This window comes from Sabethes cyaneus, chromosome 3 (assembly GCF_943734655.1).
Source record: "Sabethes cyaneus chromosome 3, idSabCyanKW18_F2, whole genome shotgun sequence".
Classification (NCBI taxonomy): domain Eukaryota; kingdom Metazoa; phylum Arthropoda; class Insecta; order Diptera; family Culicidae; genus Sabethes; species Sabethes cyaneus.
Window position 1 is genome coordinate 4173834 of NC_071355.1, and position 13484 is coordinate 4187317.

The 13484-nt window shown below is 40.4% G+C and overlaps 1 protein-coding gene across 1 annotated transcript; it reads left to right on the forward strand.

Moving 5' to 3' along the window:
• The first annotated feature begins 2224 nt into the window (after nt 1-2224).
• LOC128744166 (dihydroorotate dehydrogenase (quinone), mitochondrial-like) lies at nt 2225-7005 on the forward strand. The gene is made up of 3 exons (XM_053840977.1): nt 2225-2608; nt 5741-6174; nt 6246-7005. Exons 1-3 carry the CDS (start codon nt 2225-2227, stop codon nt 7003-7005), a joined length of 1578 nt encoding a protein of 525 aa, XP_053696952.1.
• Nucleotides 7006-13484: the final 6479 nt, after the last annotated feature.

Consider the following 13484-nt stretch of genomic DNA (forward strand, 5'->3'; position numbering starts at 1 on the left):
ATTCAAGCTCTTCCGCTCCCGCAACCAAATATTCTAATATAGCTGATAATAGATCGATGCTCCGGTACCAACACGTTCAGCGCACTCTACACCAAACAATGATCCGCTACTGCTGCTGCCGCTGCGCTGCGTTTTACCAGTTTGCCGAGTCCAGAGAGGGAAATCGCAACTCTCTGCTGTCTGTTCTGCTTCTGCACCGTACCAATGCCAATGCAAAAATGATGCCGTTAGCCGACTTACTTCTGATTATATACCAGAGCAAATGGCAGCAAGTTGTAACAAAGGCGGATCAACGTAGGGCAGAGAATCATAGACACGAAAGAAAGGCGGTACAATGAAACCGTACTCCGTACATTGTTTGAACACAGGGATGGCACGGCAACGAGCATGGCAGACGTGCACTCACAGTTGTGTTTGTCTTAATACAGTTTAAACATGTAATTTCCGACGGGCTCATACTTCGAACGCTCATACTAAACTGCCAACATCACTTTAAAATGTGAGAAAAATCAATTTAACTGCTTCGTATACTTTTTATTCAGTAGTTCTTAAAAGAACTGATTGTTTTCTACCAGATATTAGTAATGCAAATCAAGGAAATTTACATCTAGGCAACAGTTTTTTTCGGGCACCTTCTCCGCTGGAACGATTTCCTTTGACTGGGGCTTTCGGTGCCTTTGCTACGGTTTTCATTGGCTTAGTAGATTTTTGTTCGGGGCACCCGCATATTTACTCCAGTAGTACAGCTTTAATCGGAGCCGCCTTTGCAGCAGTTAGCACACATATTGTTTTCGTCCGTTTTATCAACCTTGAACAAATCGGAAGCGCCTGTTCTTTTTGTTTGGACCAGCTTTTCGACAGCTAATTTCAAAACCTTTTTCACAAATGTGTCCAACCTTGGAACGTCACAATTGTGGCTAGCGGCGATTTACTTCTAACGGCTTGCAGCGAGGATCCATTGATTTTACTGGGTATTGATAGCAGTAAAAACCATATCGTTCGCTGGCGGGCGAGTCGGTGGCTTCTTCGGATTGTTGGCGTCTTGCTTGGTGAATTTGAATGTCTTCGATGCCTTATTCCGAGCAAGCAACACCCACTGAAGCTCAACAATTTTCGAGCGGATTCTATAGAGCGTAATTTAAATACAATCAAAACCCATAGCTCATCTCGTATATATTTCTGTCATCTGTGCTAGGGAAGCATTGGCGTGGGAAGGCAAGAACATGAAAATAATGAAATAATGAATATAGTCTAATATTTTCTCAATTATTAAACGTCTGTTTGGGAAACATGGAATCTATTGTATTGTTATGGAATTTTTGAAAAATTTCCAATCGATTGATACCAATATCTCTAGAATCTGTTGACGGATGACTGAGTTATAGGCGTACAAACCATAACCACTTTTCGTTACATGTTCCCTTTTCGTTTTTCTAAAGTGCACCCCAATATAGAAATCAAAGAAGTAGTCCTACTTCAAAAAGATCCGTGAGGCACTGTGGGATGCATTCGCATACTTCTAACTTGGAAAGAAGTTTTTCTTACATAGTCAAAGAATTTAGTGCAGAAGAATGTCTTACTGCACATCAGCTTGGTATCGTTAAGATATATAATGATCACTCTATCAGCGAGCTAAAAAGAAATGCAACCACTAGAGGCGAATCTCTTATAATTGGATCGTTAGATGGCAGTAGTTGCAACGGTGGTACTTATCGGACTCCTATATATACGTGGGAAAACGCTCTTGTTTATTTTGAATACGAGATAACACTAAGGGATTATATTGCTACAGTAGATAATGAAAACGATGTTAGACTTCTGAGAAATGGGTTGAAATTTAGATTCCGAGGAGGGATATTTAACTTGGAATATAGATTACAACAGAATCTGTGAGCAAACAGATTTCGAAGTCATATTCGGAACCGTAAATAAAACAAGAGATGGAAACAAACCTAAAGATATGTCTTCAGTAATTTATAGCACCATTTCTGAGACACATTTGTTCTCCATAAGGACGAAAAAGCAAACAAAAGTTTGTGGACATGTAGGTTTTACGACAGACCACCCTCGAATGCTTATCGTTGAGATAAACGGCTTTCAATCTCCTTTTAGAAGGAAGGCCATTTCAGGAAAGAATCTGGATTTGTTTACTTACTTTAACTCTAAAATCACATTGGTAGAGAGTTATATAGGGCAGAAATTAAATGATGTTTATACTACCGTGATGACTGAAATGTGTAAAGTTGATAAGGCTTTAATGGAAACCAAATTAACGTTAGCCCGATTGAATCCTACAGATTTCGTTTCCAGCATCACGAAGAGATCCGGATATACTGCTGTAGTAACCGGAGAGGTTCTGCATATTCTTGAATGCAAACCTGTGAATGTGATACCACGTTCAGACGAATTGTGTTATCAGGAAATTCCTGTGACATACAACAATAAGTCAATGTACATTGCTCCAGTTACGAAAGTATTGCAATTACGTGGAACGCAAATAGATTGTACTCCACTTATGCCTGCTAAATTTCAAATAGGTGGTCGATGGTTTACCGCTAATGGAAGGCTACGAGAAACAACACCTCCATTGAAGCTTACCACTGATTTGGTAACGTCATGGACATATACACCTTTACCTAATTTGATGGAAAGTGGTATTTATGATGCGGATAATGTACTGAAGATGCGCAATATGATTTATGACAACGGCGAAAGACGCATTGCTTCCAATGTTTTATATAAATTGCTTGCAGGACAAAACCCTGACATCCAAGGGTTCCGCATAGACGCTCTTATAAATAGTAACGTTATAGAACATGCTATTCAGAGATACTGGACTAAATTATTAACTTGGTCTACTTGGTTAGGAAACATAACTTCCACTTTTATTGGATTATATATGATGGGAAGAATCATTAAATTTATAGTTGATACCATTATGCATGGTCGTATATTATACGACATATATGGAATGGGTTGGCAGTTACTTGCATCATTTTGGGTCTCATTAACTAATTTTTTGTCGCATAACGCAGCGCGGGTACAAATGCTGCGTAGAGCCACCCGTCAGAATGTGGAGCGAAGAACTGCTTCCACCTGTCGACCACCTCGCGCTCGTTTGTAATTAGATTCCCTCCCTCATCCCTACACATGTCAGGTTTCGGTGTGTAGCCCTTCCGAGTTTGGTTCACCTTCTCATAAAACTTGCGCGTGTCATTAGCTCGGAATAGTTGCTCTAATTCTTCACGATCTCTGTCCTCCTTTTGGCGCTTTTTTCTCCTCAGGATCGTGGTCAACTGGTTCCTAGCTCGTCGGTACTTGGCCAAGTTCTCTCTAGTGGCAATACTTAGATAATTTTTCCAAGCATTTTTTTTCTCCTCCACCGCTTGTTGGCATTCCCCATCAAACCAATCATTTTGTGTACTCCGAGGCTCAATACCTAGTGCCGCGGTAGCGGCCTCTCCGATGGCCGAGCGTATTCTGCCCCAACCGTCTTCGAGGTTTGAAGCACCTAACTCCTCGGAAGAAGGCAGTGCCTCATTCAGTACTCGCGCGTAGTTCTCGGCAGCTTGTGGGTTATCTAGCTGCCTGATGTTCAGCCGAGGAGGGCGGCTTTGACGTGTCCGGTATACGGTGGACAGCTTTGAGCGCACATGTACTGCTACTAGGTAACGGTCAGAATCAATATCCGCACCCCGACGGGAGCGTACGCTAGTGATGTTAGAGAAGAACCGGCCCTCTATGAGAACGTGGTCAATTTGGTTTATTGTACGTTGGTCAGGTGATCTCCAGGTGGCTTTGTGGATATCCTTGCGCGGGAAAAAGGTGCTTCGGATCACCAGGCCTCGGGAAGCTGCGAAGTTTATACATCGTTGGCCGTTATCGTTTGTGTCGGTGTGCAGGCTATGGGGTCCTACCGCCGGTCTATACATTTCTTCCCTACCGACCTGGGCGTTCATATCCCCGATGACGATCTTGATGTCCCGTGACGAGCAGCTGTCGTACGTTGCCTCCAGCCTCGCGTAGAACGCTTCTTTCTCATCATCGGGTCTACCTTCGTGCGGGCAGTGCACGTTAATGATGCTATAATTGAAGAAACGGCCCTTTATCCTCAATACACACATTCTCTCGTTGATCGCCTTCCAATCTATCACGCGATCCTGCATTCCGCCCAGCACTACAAAGCCCGTTCCCAGTTCGTTGGTAGCGCCACCGCTCTGGTAAAACTGGGCCTTTCCGCCACGGATCTTCCATACCTTCTCTCCTTTGCGACAGATTTCCTGCAGAGCTACGATGCCGAGTTTGCGGGGTTCCAGCTGTTCAATCAGCACCCGCTCGCAACCTGCGAAATTTAGCGATCTGCAGGTCCAAGTCCCGAGTCTCCATTCGTCGTCCTTATTCCGTCGCCTAGGTCGATGCCGAATATTCCGCTCCGAATATGCTTGAATGTTGTTAGTTTAAGTTTAGTTTAGGTGTGTAGCCGTACTGGGGCAACACTACCGAGTCTCGCGATGGGGCTGCCATCTCATAGTGCCGAGACGCACTATACCTCCTTCCCGGTTAGTATACGACCTTAGTTTCCACCGGGGTTGGTTACCCGATCTCCGCTAAGGTTGCTCGTATTCCGGCTGGTACCACGAGGAGGTCGGGATCGGAGTTGCTGGATAAGAGGCTAACGACCACTATGGGGTCTATATTCCGCATTATCTAGCCATTTACCAACCAGTGTCAACCCGGATTGAATAAACAAATTCGACATAAGTATGGAGCTTAAGCTGACAGTTCAATATTTATAAGTACTCAAATAACTGCGGATGAAATACTAACTCTACTTTTAAATACTTAGAATTGAAGCTGGTAATATTTTCGGAGCTTGGACCCCAAAAGCTCTACTTAAATGATTTCATGAATCGTGGGGCCCCAGCAATTGAACATTCGTGAGTCGTATAAAAAGTTTAATTGAAATACTTACTTACTTAAGTGACTTGCCGTCCTAAGACAAAGCCTGTTGTAACGGACGCATCTAATTAAACGTTTATTAGATTATTTAATCAAATCCCAAATTCATTTTATTTTCTGTAACTAAAGAAGGTTTTGAAAAGTAGGTTCATAAATCGTGTATTTTCAGTACCTGCGTGTACGAATTGTAGAAAGATTAGAAGAAAGGATCAACAAAACAATCCATAATCCAAAACCAGCTATCTGAGCAAGACCCCTTTGGTGATTAGGCTGCATAGGTAGTTACAGTGTACCACGTGTATATGCACTTACCATGTTTATCAGGCAGGGTCCGAACGGTCCGAACACACTTTACCCCCGCCCCAGGTAGCGTCAAAGATAAGCCGGGAGAAAGTAACCTTTGTTTTGACTAGCGGAAGGAACAGGCAGAGTAAATAATTTCGTATTATTCATTAGGTAAAATTGTCTACGCCCTTTAACAATGAATGCACGAAAATGGAAATACCAACCAACCAGGTACAGTTCAGGGAATCAGTCGGTAAATAATTTCCCACTTCTCTATCTCTTTCACCACACCTGGATCAAATGATTTGAATTTGTATCGAAAGATAGGAAAAACCAAAGTTATCACTTTCACTCCAATTAGCCATAAGGATTTAGAATAATTGAATTTACCTAACTACGTATAAATAGATCAGCTTTACGAAAAAATAAACTAGTGCAAAATCAGACCAGCAGTAAAGCTTCTCATCCGAACGATCCTTTTGATTATTCTCCACAGCCAGCTCAATCACACTGCTCAATCATGAATCCAGTTCGCTCTCTATTGAAGGTAACAGCGCTCGGAGCAGCAACCTTTAGCATCACCTGCCTGTACAAGGGAAATGAAAGGTTCTACGAAAACATTTTCATGCCGATCGTTCGGCTCGCTCCGCCGGAAACTGCTCATCATCTGGCGGTGTTCGGCCTGAAGCTGGGATTGATTCGACCCGGATATCAAGATCCCGGCGTTCTGCGCACCCAGCTGATGAATATGGTTCTGCGCAATCCGGTCGGTATCGCTGCCGGTTTTGACAAACACGGCGAAGCGGTCTGTGGACTGCATCTGCTTGGGTTCGGCTTTGTGGAGGTCGGATCGGTTACGCCCCAGCCGCAGCCGGGAAACCCGGGACCGCGAGTGTTTCGGTTGAATGAGGATAAGGCGATTGTCAATAGGTATGTGTGTGAACTGAACGTGTTCTGTTATAATGGTAACATTGTTTCATATTACCAAATTTTTTTTTCAGATACGGATTTAATAGTGAGGGCCACAAAGTGGTTTACGAGCGGCTGAAAGAAGCTCGTCAAAAGTGTGGCGAAGATGTTGTGTTAGGAATAAATTTAGGAAAAAATAAGCTTTCTAAGGATGCGATCCGCGATTACGTGAAAGGAGTGAAACGATTTAGTGGCTTAGCTGATTATCTCGTTATCAATATAAGTAGCCCGAATACGCCCGGTTTGAGGACTATGCAAAACAAAAGTACGCTTTTCGTATTGTTGAGTGAAGTCCTGAAGGTACGGAGTTCCCTGCCGCTGGCAGAACAAAGACCTATTATGGTGAAACTGGCACCGGACTTGTCCGATGAAGACATCCAGGAGATAGTCACAGTTGTATGCAGCAAAGCATGTGCCGTCGACGGACTAATCGTATCGAATACAACCATCGAAAGGCCATCTAGTCTGAAGAGCATCAATGCCGGCCAGCTGGGCGGCTTGAGTGGGCAGCCATTGTTCCAAAGATCTACCCAACTGGTGGCCAAGGTGTACAAATGGACCGAGGGAAAGATTCCCATCATCGGCGTTGGAGGGATTTTCAGCGGTCGCGATGCGTACAATAAAATTCTGGCCGGTGCCAGCGCGGTTCAACTATATACGGCGTTTATTTACCATGGACCACCGATTGTGATACGAGTCAAACAGGAGCTTGAGGAGCTACTGAAAGCGGACGGGTACGACAGCGTGCAGCAAGCCGTCGGCAAGGGCGTAGATCAGATCTTACAAAGTTGATGATTGGTTCTAAGAAGAAAGATTTTTAACGTAGAACTACGTTTTTGTTTTCTATTCTATATTGGGGTGCACTTTAGAAATTCGAGAAATGTGCATGTAACGAAAAGTGGTTATGGTTTGCGCGCATAACTCAGCCATTTTTCAATGGATTTTCGAGATATTTGTATCAATCGATCAGTATTTTTTCTAAAAATTGATAAATATAGCAAAAAATCAGAGGGGTTGTGTACAAGACACGACCGCATATATAGGTGACGCAGGACTACGTAAGTCTCTTTGTAGTGATAGTAGCATGTATTCAATCATTCAAATAATCATTAGATTCTTCATGTATACATGCTATATGCAACATATATACATGCTACATACGTTGTATGTAACATTTATCAAAGTAGTAACATTGCATACGTTCAATTCTCAAAAGATTGTGCATTTGAAAACAATTTAACAAAATCAAGAACACAAACTATTGCTTTCCTGCTACCTTACTGAAATTAAAGATTGTTTTTATTACCCATGGTTCCCCACGTTGAAGGGATTTTACCTATTCAATCCTATTTTATCAACAGCACATCTTTTCACTACACTTGTAATGAAACGGCAAGCATGCGTATTCATACAGAGTCGTATTATAACCGAACACTACAGCTGTAGTATATTTTTCCAACACAGATATCAAATTCGCCGAGGTTTAATCGTCTCGTAGTAAATAATTTGCGATCTTTTCGGACAACGAACTTGTATCATTTGTTCTGGCACTTCCCTAACACAGACATCAAATTGGACTAGGTTTAATCGCGTTCGTAAGAAATCTGTTGGCACGAGGGGGGTTTGTCACTCTTTCTGGCGTACTTCCCAAGCAATGACATCAAAATGGTCTAGGTTTAACCACGGTGTTAAGAAATCTTGTTGAAATGAGGATACTTTGTCACTTGTTTTGGCTTACTTCTCAAGCACAGATATCAAATTGGTATAGGTTTAGATCATCGCAAATAATCTTCCAACCAATCACGAAGCAAGAATTCTGGTAAAACATAGGTTCATTATTTTCAATTTTTCAATAGTTCAACATCAAGAATTCATACTTTTCTTCATTTGGGTCAATTCTTAGAAGATTTGCCAATCGATTGGTGTAAGAATATTGAAAATCGATCGGAAAATCGCTGAGCTATTAGCGCTCAAAACCTTTCATTTTTCGTGACGCTCGCATTTTTCGATTTTTTTGGAATGACACCCTATCTCAAAACTTGCCGTAACACGTAGTCCTACGTCAATATAAAAATAATTTGTCAAATTACTATTAAAAAAAGTATAAATAGTAGGTATTGTCAAAATCAGCCAATCACATAGAAGCACTCTTTTGCTTCCCAGGCCCGGGACGACAATTTTATACACCTGCGGCTTCGTTTACTTCGATTCTAGAAAAAATGTAACCGAACCCTTGCCTTCCAGTAGGACAAGAATTATTCATTACCAGCTAAGCTGGACAAAATTGAAGTCCTGAAGGTAAACAACTTTTGTAAAAATTCGAAATTACCCACACACTTTGATCGATGTTATTATTTAAACATAGAACCTAGACGATTTCGATGTCCTGAAAGTAAACAAGTTTGTAAGAGTGTAAAACCATCCTTCCAATTATGCTTACTCTTCGATCGATCTAATCATTCGAACATTAACTTTAATCAAAGTTGATGTCCTGAAAGTAAACCGTTGAAAAAAAGAACGCATCTACCTCTTCTCTTCAACCGATTATATTATATTATATTCTCGTTACGTTATATCGAAGTAAAAACGAAATTTATTCCTATTCGAAAGAAATAGATTGCAAATGACAGGGAACCCTTAGAAAACCGCTAACTTTCAAATTTCACGATAGTTGGTCTTATAGTTTGGAAGATTCGTTAAGAAATGAGAAAAAGCGAAGAGTGTGTAAAGATTTTGTTAATTGATATTTGTAAATCTAAATAACGAAATTGTCTCATAATTTACAACGTTTAAGAAATAGAAATAATTTTCGCACAGTAGCAATGCGAGGTCATACCATAATGAAAGTTAACACTGTTGTTTTTATTAATTTTAAACAATTACGTTATATCGATGTTACTTTCAATCGAGGTTACTTTGTATCGAGGTATTACTGTACTATAAAAATATATTCTTGTATGGTATTGTATAAAAACGTGATGGAATTTTTCATGTGACATGAGGCACCAATTTTCAGTGTTTGTTTAAAGACTAGCCGTGAAATTCTTAACAAGTTTTTGATTTAATTGCTGTAAAGTAAAAATATATGAAAAGCAGAGAAAAAACCTGATTTAATCCACCCAGTGGTGAAAGGAACCTTTGTTATACAGTCTTACTTGCAATTTGAGATAGAAATCGACACGTTTGGTTTACATGAAATTTTTGGAAATTGAATAAGTTTACAAAATTTGAAACAAATAGAAGCACTTATAAATTTTGATAGTTTCTTTTCTCATGAAATTGCTGAGTAAGTTGTTACTAATGAGGGTAAGTGCAAGTAAAAGTAAGTTGTAAGATGAAATATTATTCTTTAACATATACATTGCGTAGTAAAGGCCTAGTTAATAGGTTTTTGAACTATGCATAATTTCCTGTAACGCCATTCTATTTGATTCACAACAATAAAGTTTTCTTGAATAAATTTCATCAATTTTTATGAACCTTCGGTTACTCACGTGGTTGTATTTTGTACACCATATGTAGGTTTTTGAATGCCATATTGTTATATAGTTACAAATCGTATATTACGTATATACTAACGTATATTCTTCAATAAACTTGTTATGAGCAAAATGTCAGAATTATTCAATGCATTAATACTTTAAATTGTTAGAAAAATAGATTAGCATAATCCGACATCACAGAAACGAAGCAAGTAGCATGTGAGGTGTACCGCAATTGGCCCCAACTGGAATTTTCTTTCGTTTCTTCATATGGAAAAATGGTGTCTGTGCGCAGCAAAACTACCAGCAAATGTAAAATGTTTAAAATGTATCCATCTGTTGGTAGTCGAGTGATTCGGGGTCAAAATCAGGGTATTTTTTATAATCAAAGTTCTACAGTTCGTAAACAAGCAAACAAGCTTGAGGGAGGAAGCTGAAACCAGCACTGTAATTCCTCCTGAAATTGAACAAACGAAACTAGAATTAATAAACCACGGCTTCAAGCCTACCGATAGTACTGATTATTTTAACGAGCCAGAAGTAGATGAATGCTCTGTTATGTTACAAAACGATAACAGACCTTTCGTAAAAGTATCAATCATGGGAACTGAAATAACCGCGTTACTAGATAGTGGAACACAGCGATCTGTGTTAGGTTTCGGTGCAGAAACGCTAATAAAAGCATTAAAATTAAAAATATATCCTTCCCAGACAACCATTACAACGGCTGGTGGGAAAAATATTCCGGTGAAAGGCTATGTTCATATGCCAATAACGTTTAATAATAAAACTAAAATATTATCTGTTTTGGTAGCGCCAGATCTGTGTAGGAGACTAATATTGGGTTATGGTGATTTCTGGAGGACTTTCCACATTAACCTTCCTAATGCATTGGAAAAAAGTTACATATTATGCATTAAGGGTCGAAAACGACCCAAGTTTTGAAATTGCTCTCATTCATCCATTTTCAATCCGAATTTAGTTTTCTTTACCTCGTTTGAAAGATATGGCCAAAAACTAGCACCCAAGGTATGCTGGGGAATATTTGTTGACTGATGGCCACTTCTGCGTCGATTCCGGAACACCCACTACCAGGTCCCGGGGGACATTTTTATATTTTGAGATAATTCATTTTGCGGCACATCAAATCACATTGGCTTGATAAAATAAGATTAAGGTGCGAGGTGCGAGGTGCTGAGCGTGGGAAGCAGCTGATAATTATTCCACCAGCGGTGAACGGGCATCTGGATATTATCACGTTGAGTTACGATCGCCCCGTTTGGGTGATCGTTTTCGGGAATCAACGAAGGCAGCGAGGACCAAGGCGAACACGACTAGGCGAGTTAGGTTTTTTCTTTTCCAGGAATTTAGGGTTTTTTTTGACGTAGGACTACGTCTTTGTTTACTATACTGGGACTGGGTAGCACTTTGTAAAAACGAGAAATAGAAGTGTAACGTTTGAATGAAATATTTCAAACGCTAATAGCTACTATACTACTGAACGAAACGTAACAGTTAATATGTCGTTGGATAGATAAAATGTCCAGCAATTTTATAGTAACATACTAATAATAATTTTTTATACGCTAAATAGTGAAAATGTGTGTAAAGATTCAAGGTCGAATTTTTCCATACATTTCCCTTGTTATCGCCTAGCTTCACAGGCACGGACGACAATTAGATACACCAAAGGATTTGGATCCAAATGATAACCTTGAGACCACTTTGTAAGCCACACCCCTTTTCCAATCCAATCGGCAACATCGATGGCTATTGACGGCAATACCGGTCCCAAAGACAAGCGGAATCAGAGGGCAATGGCCAACGTGAATCCCACACGATGCACTTAACATTACATTTTGCATTATCCCCATCGCAGACATGCGAAATTGTTCGATAGCTTGCTCAATCAGTGTCGGACAATCATTTAAGCAGCAGCAGCCGATATGGTTTCCCCCACCACCTACACTAGCTTACAAGCAGCAGCGGCAGTGCCAGTGACTATAAAATGGTACTCTTGGTTCGCCGTCTGCTCATTCATCGCACAATCGCACTGACGGACGGTCAGCATTTACCATCGACAGCTATTGGTGGCGAAACCAACGGCATTTAGCGGCAAGACCGGTTATTGGTGGCAACACCGATTGTTGACTGCACTGAAGAGGTTGATGTTACTTGTAACCAATGGCCCTTTTAAGGGCCGCAAACTAATTAAATGAAGCATAATCAGAATTTATCTCAAATGTGCAAAATGGTTTTGATTATTATTTGTAACCAACGGCCAGAAACTATTTGAAGGAAGTTGGTTCAAATATCAAACTACGCATAACATATTTATTACAATGATCTGTGGGCTGGCCATTCATTGCTATTTCAACCTTTGTGAAATACAGTAGTGATTTGTTAAAGAATTCGCTATGTCTAAATGGTTGCAGGCGTTATATTTACGTGACCACCGTAAACGTATTCGTGAACAAGTGGCTGGTGTAGTAACTGAACCAAGGATATCCTTAACAGGATTTAATGATCAGACATAGTTATACTTCATCGATTAAAACATGTTATCAATATAATGAGTATTATATGACACAGTCCTACGTCACCCTTTCGTACAACCCTTAGGGCTGTATACCTTGTAGTTTTATTTTCGTAGAATTAGGTTTTGATAGGCTAGGATAGCTCTAAGTAGACCGTGTAGAAAATAGGGAAAATATATTTTGTTCAGTCGGGTTTTGACCTCGAAAGAGAAAAGTTGTGTTTTATCAAAACTCACATAAACGGTATCACAGCCTCAGACGCCTACATTCGTGGTGACAAGCGTAAAGGCCGAAACCACTCGGTCACGTCTTTAGTCTATTTCGAAACAAAGCTGAAGTCTGTGCCGTAATTTGTGTTTAGTTTCTGACATTTTACGTCATTGTTTGTATTAAGAAGAAAGTGGTACCCATTAAGTAAAGTACAATTTGCTGCAAAATTGGACCATCGTCTACGATTGAAAAACTGTGACAATTTTTAATTTTGTGCTGAGATTGTGTGGAACGAGAAATCTATACCTATAAAGAAGGATTTCTGTCTGTCTGTCTGTCTGTCTGTCTGTCTGTCTGTCTGTCCTGTGTTCCTTATAGAATCAAAAACTACTGAACCAATCGGCGTGAAAATTTGCATGTAGAGGTTTTTGGGGCCAGGAAAGGTTTTAGTGATGGTTAGAGACCCCTCCCCCCACTAAGAGGGGGGGCTCCCATACAAATGAAACACAAATTTCTGCATAACTCGAGAACTAATCAAGAAAATAGAACCAAATTTGGCATGTGGGTGTTTTCGGTGACAAGAATTTATTCTAGGGTAATTTGAGACCCCTCCCCTCTTTATAAGGGGAATTATAACTCCTCTCCCCTTTAAGAGGGGGGGTTTCCATACAAATTTCCTCATAACTCGAGAACTAATCAAGCAAATGGAACCAAATTTAGCATGTGAAAGTTTTCGAGGGCAAGAAAATTTTCTATGTTGAATTAGGACCCCTCCTCACTTTAAGAGGGGGGGCTCCTGTACAAATGAAATACCAATTTCCTCATAACTCGAGAACTAATCAAGCAAATGGAACTAAATTTGGCATGTGTGTGTTTTTGGAGACAAAATTTTTTTCTATGATGAATTGGGACCCCTCCCCACTTTAAGTGGGGGGGGGGGGCTCCTATACAAACGAAATACAAATTTCCTTATAACTCGAGAGCTAATCCAGCAAATGGAAGCATATTTGGCATGTGGGTGTTTTTGGAGGCAACCATTTTT

Coding starts and splice junctions, on each gene's coding strand:
- LOC128744166 (XM_053840977.1), top strand. CDS start 2,225: ATGACTGAAATGTGTAAAGTTGATAAGGCTTTAATGGAAACCAAATTA. Junction 2,609..5,740: donor TGAAGCTTACCACTGATTTG/GTAACGTCATGG, acceptor TATTCTCCACAG/CCAGCTCAATCACACTGCTC. Junction 6,175..6,245: donor GATAAGGCGATTGTCAATAG/GTATGTGTGTGA, acceptor TTTTTTTTTCAG/ATACGGATTTAATAGTGAGG.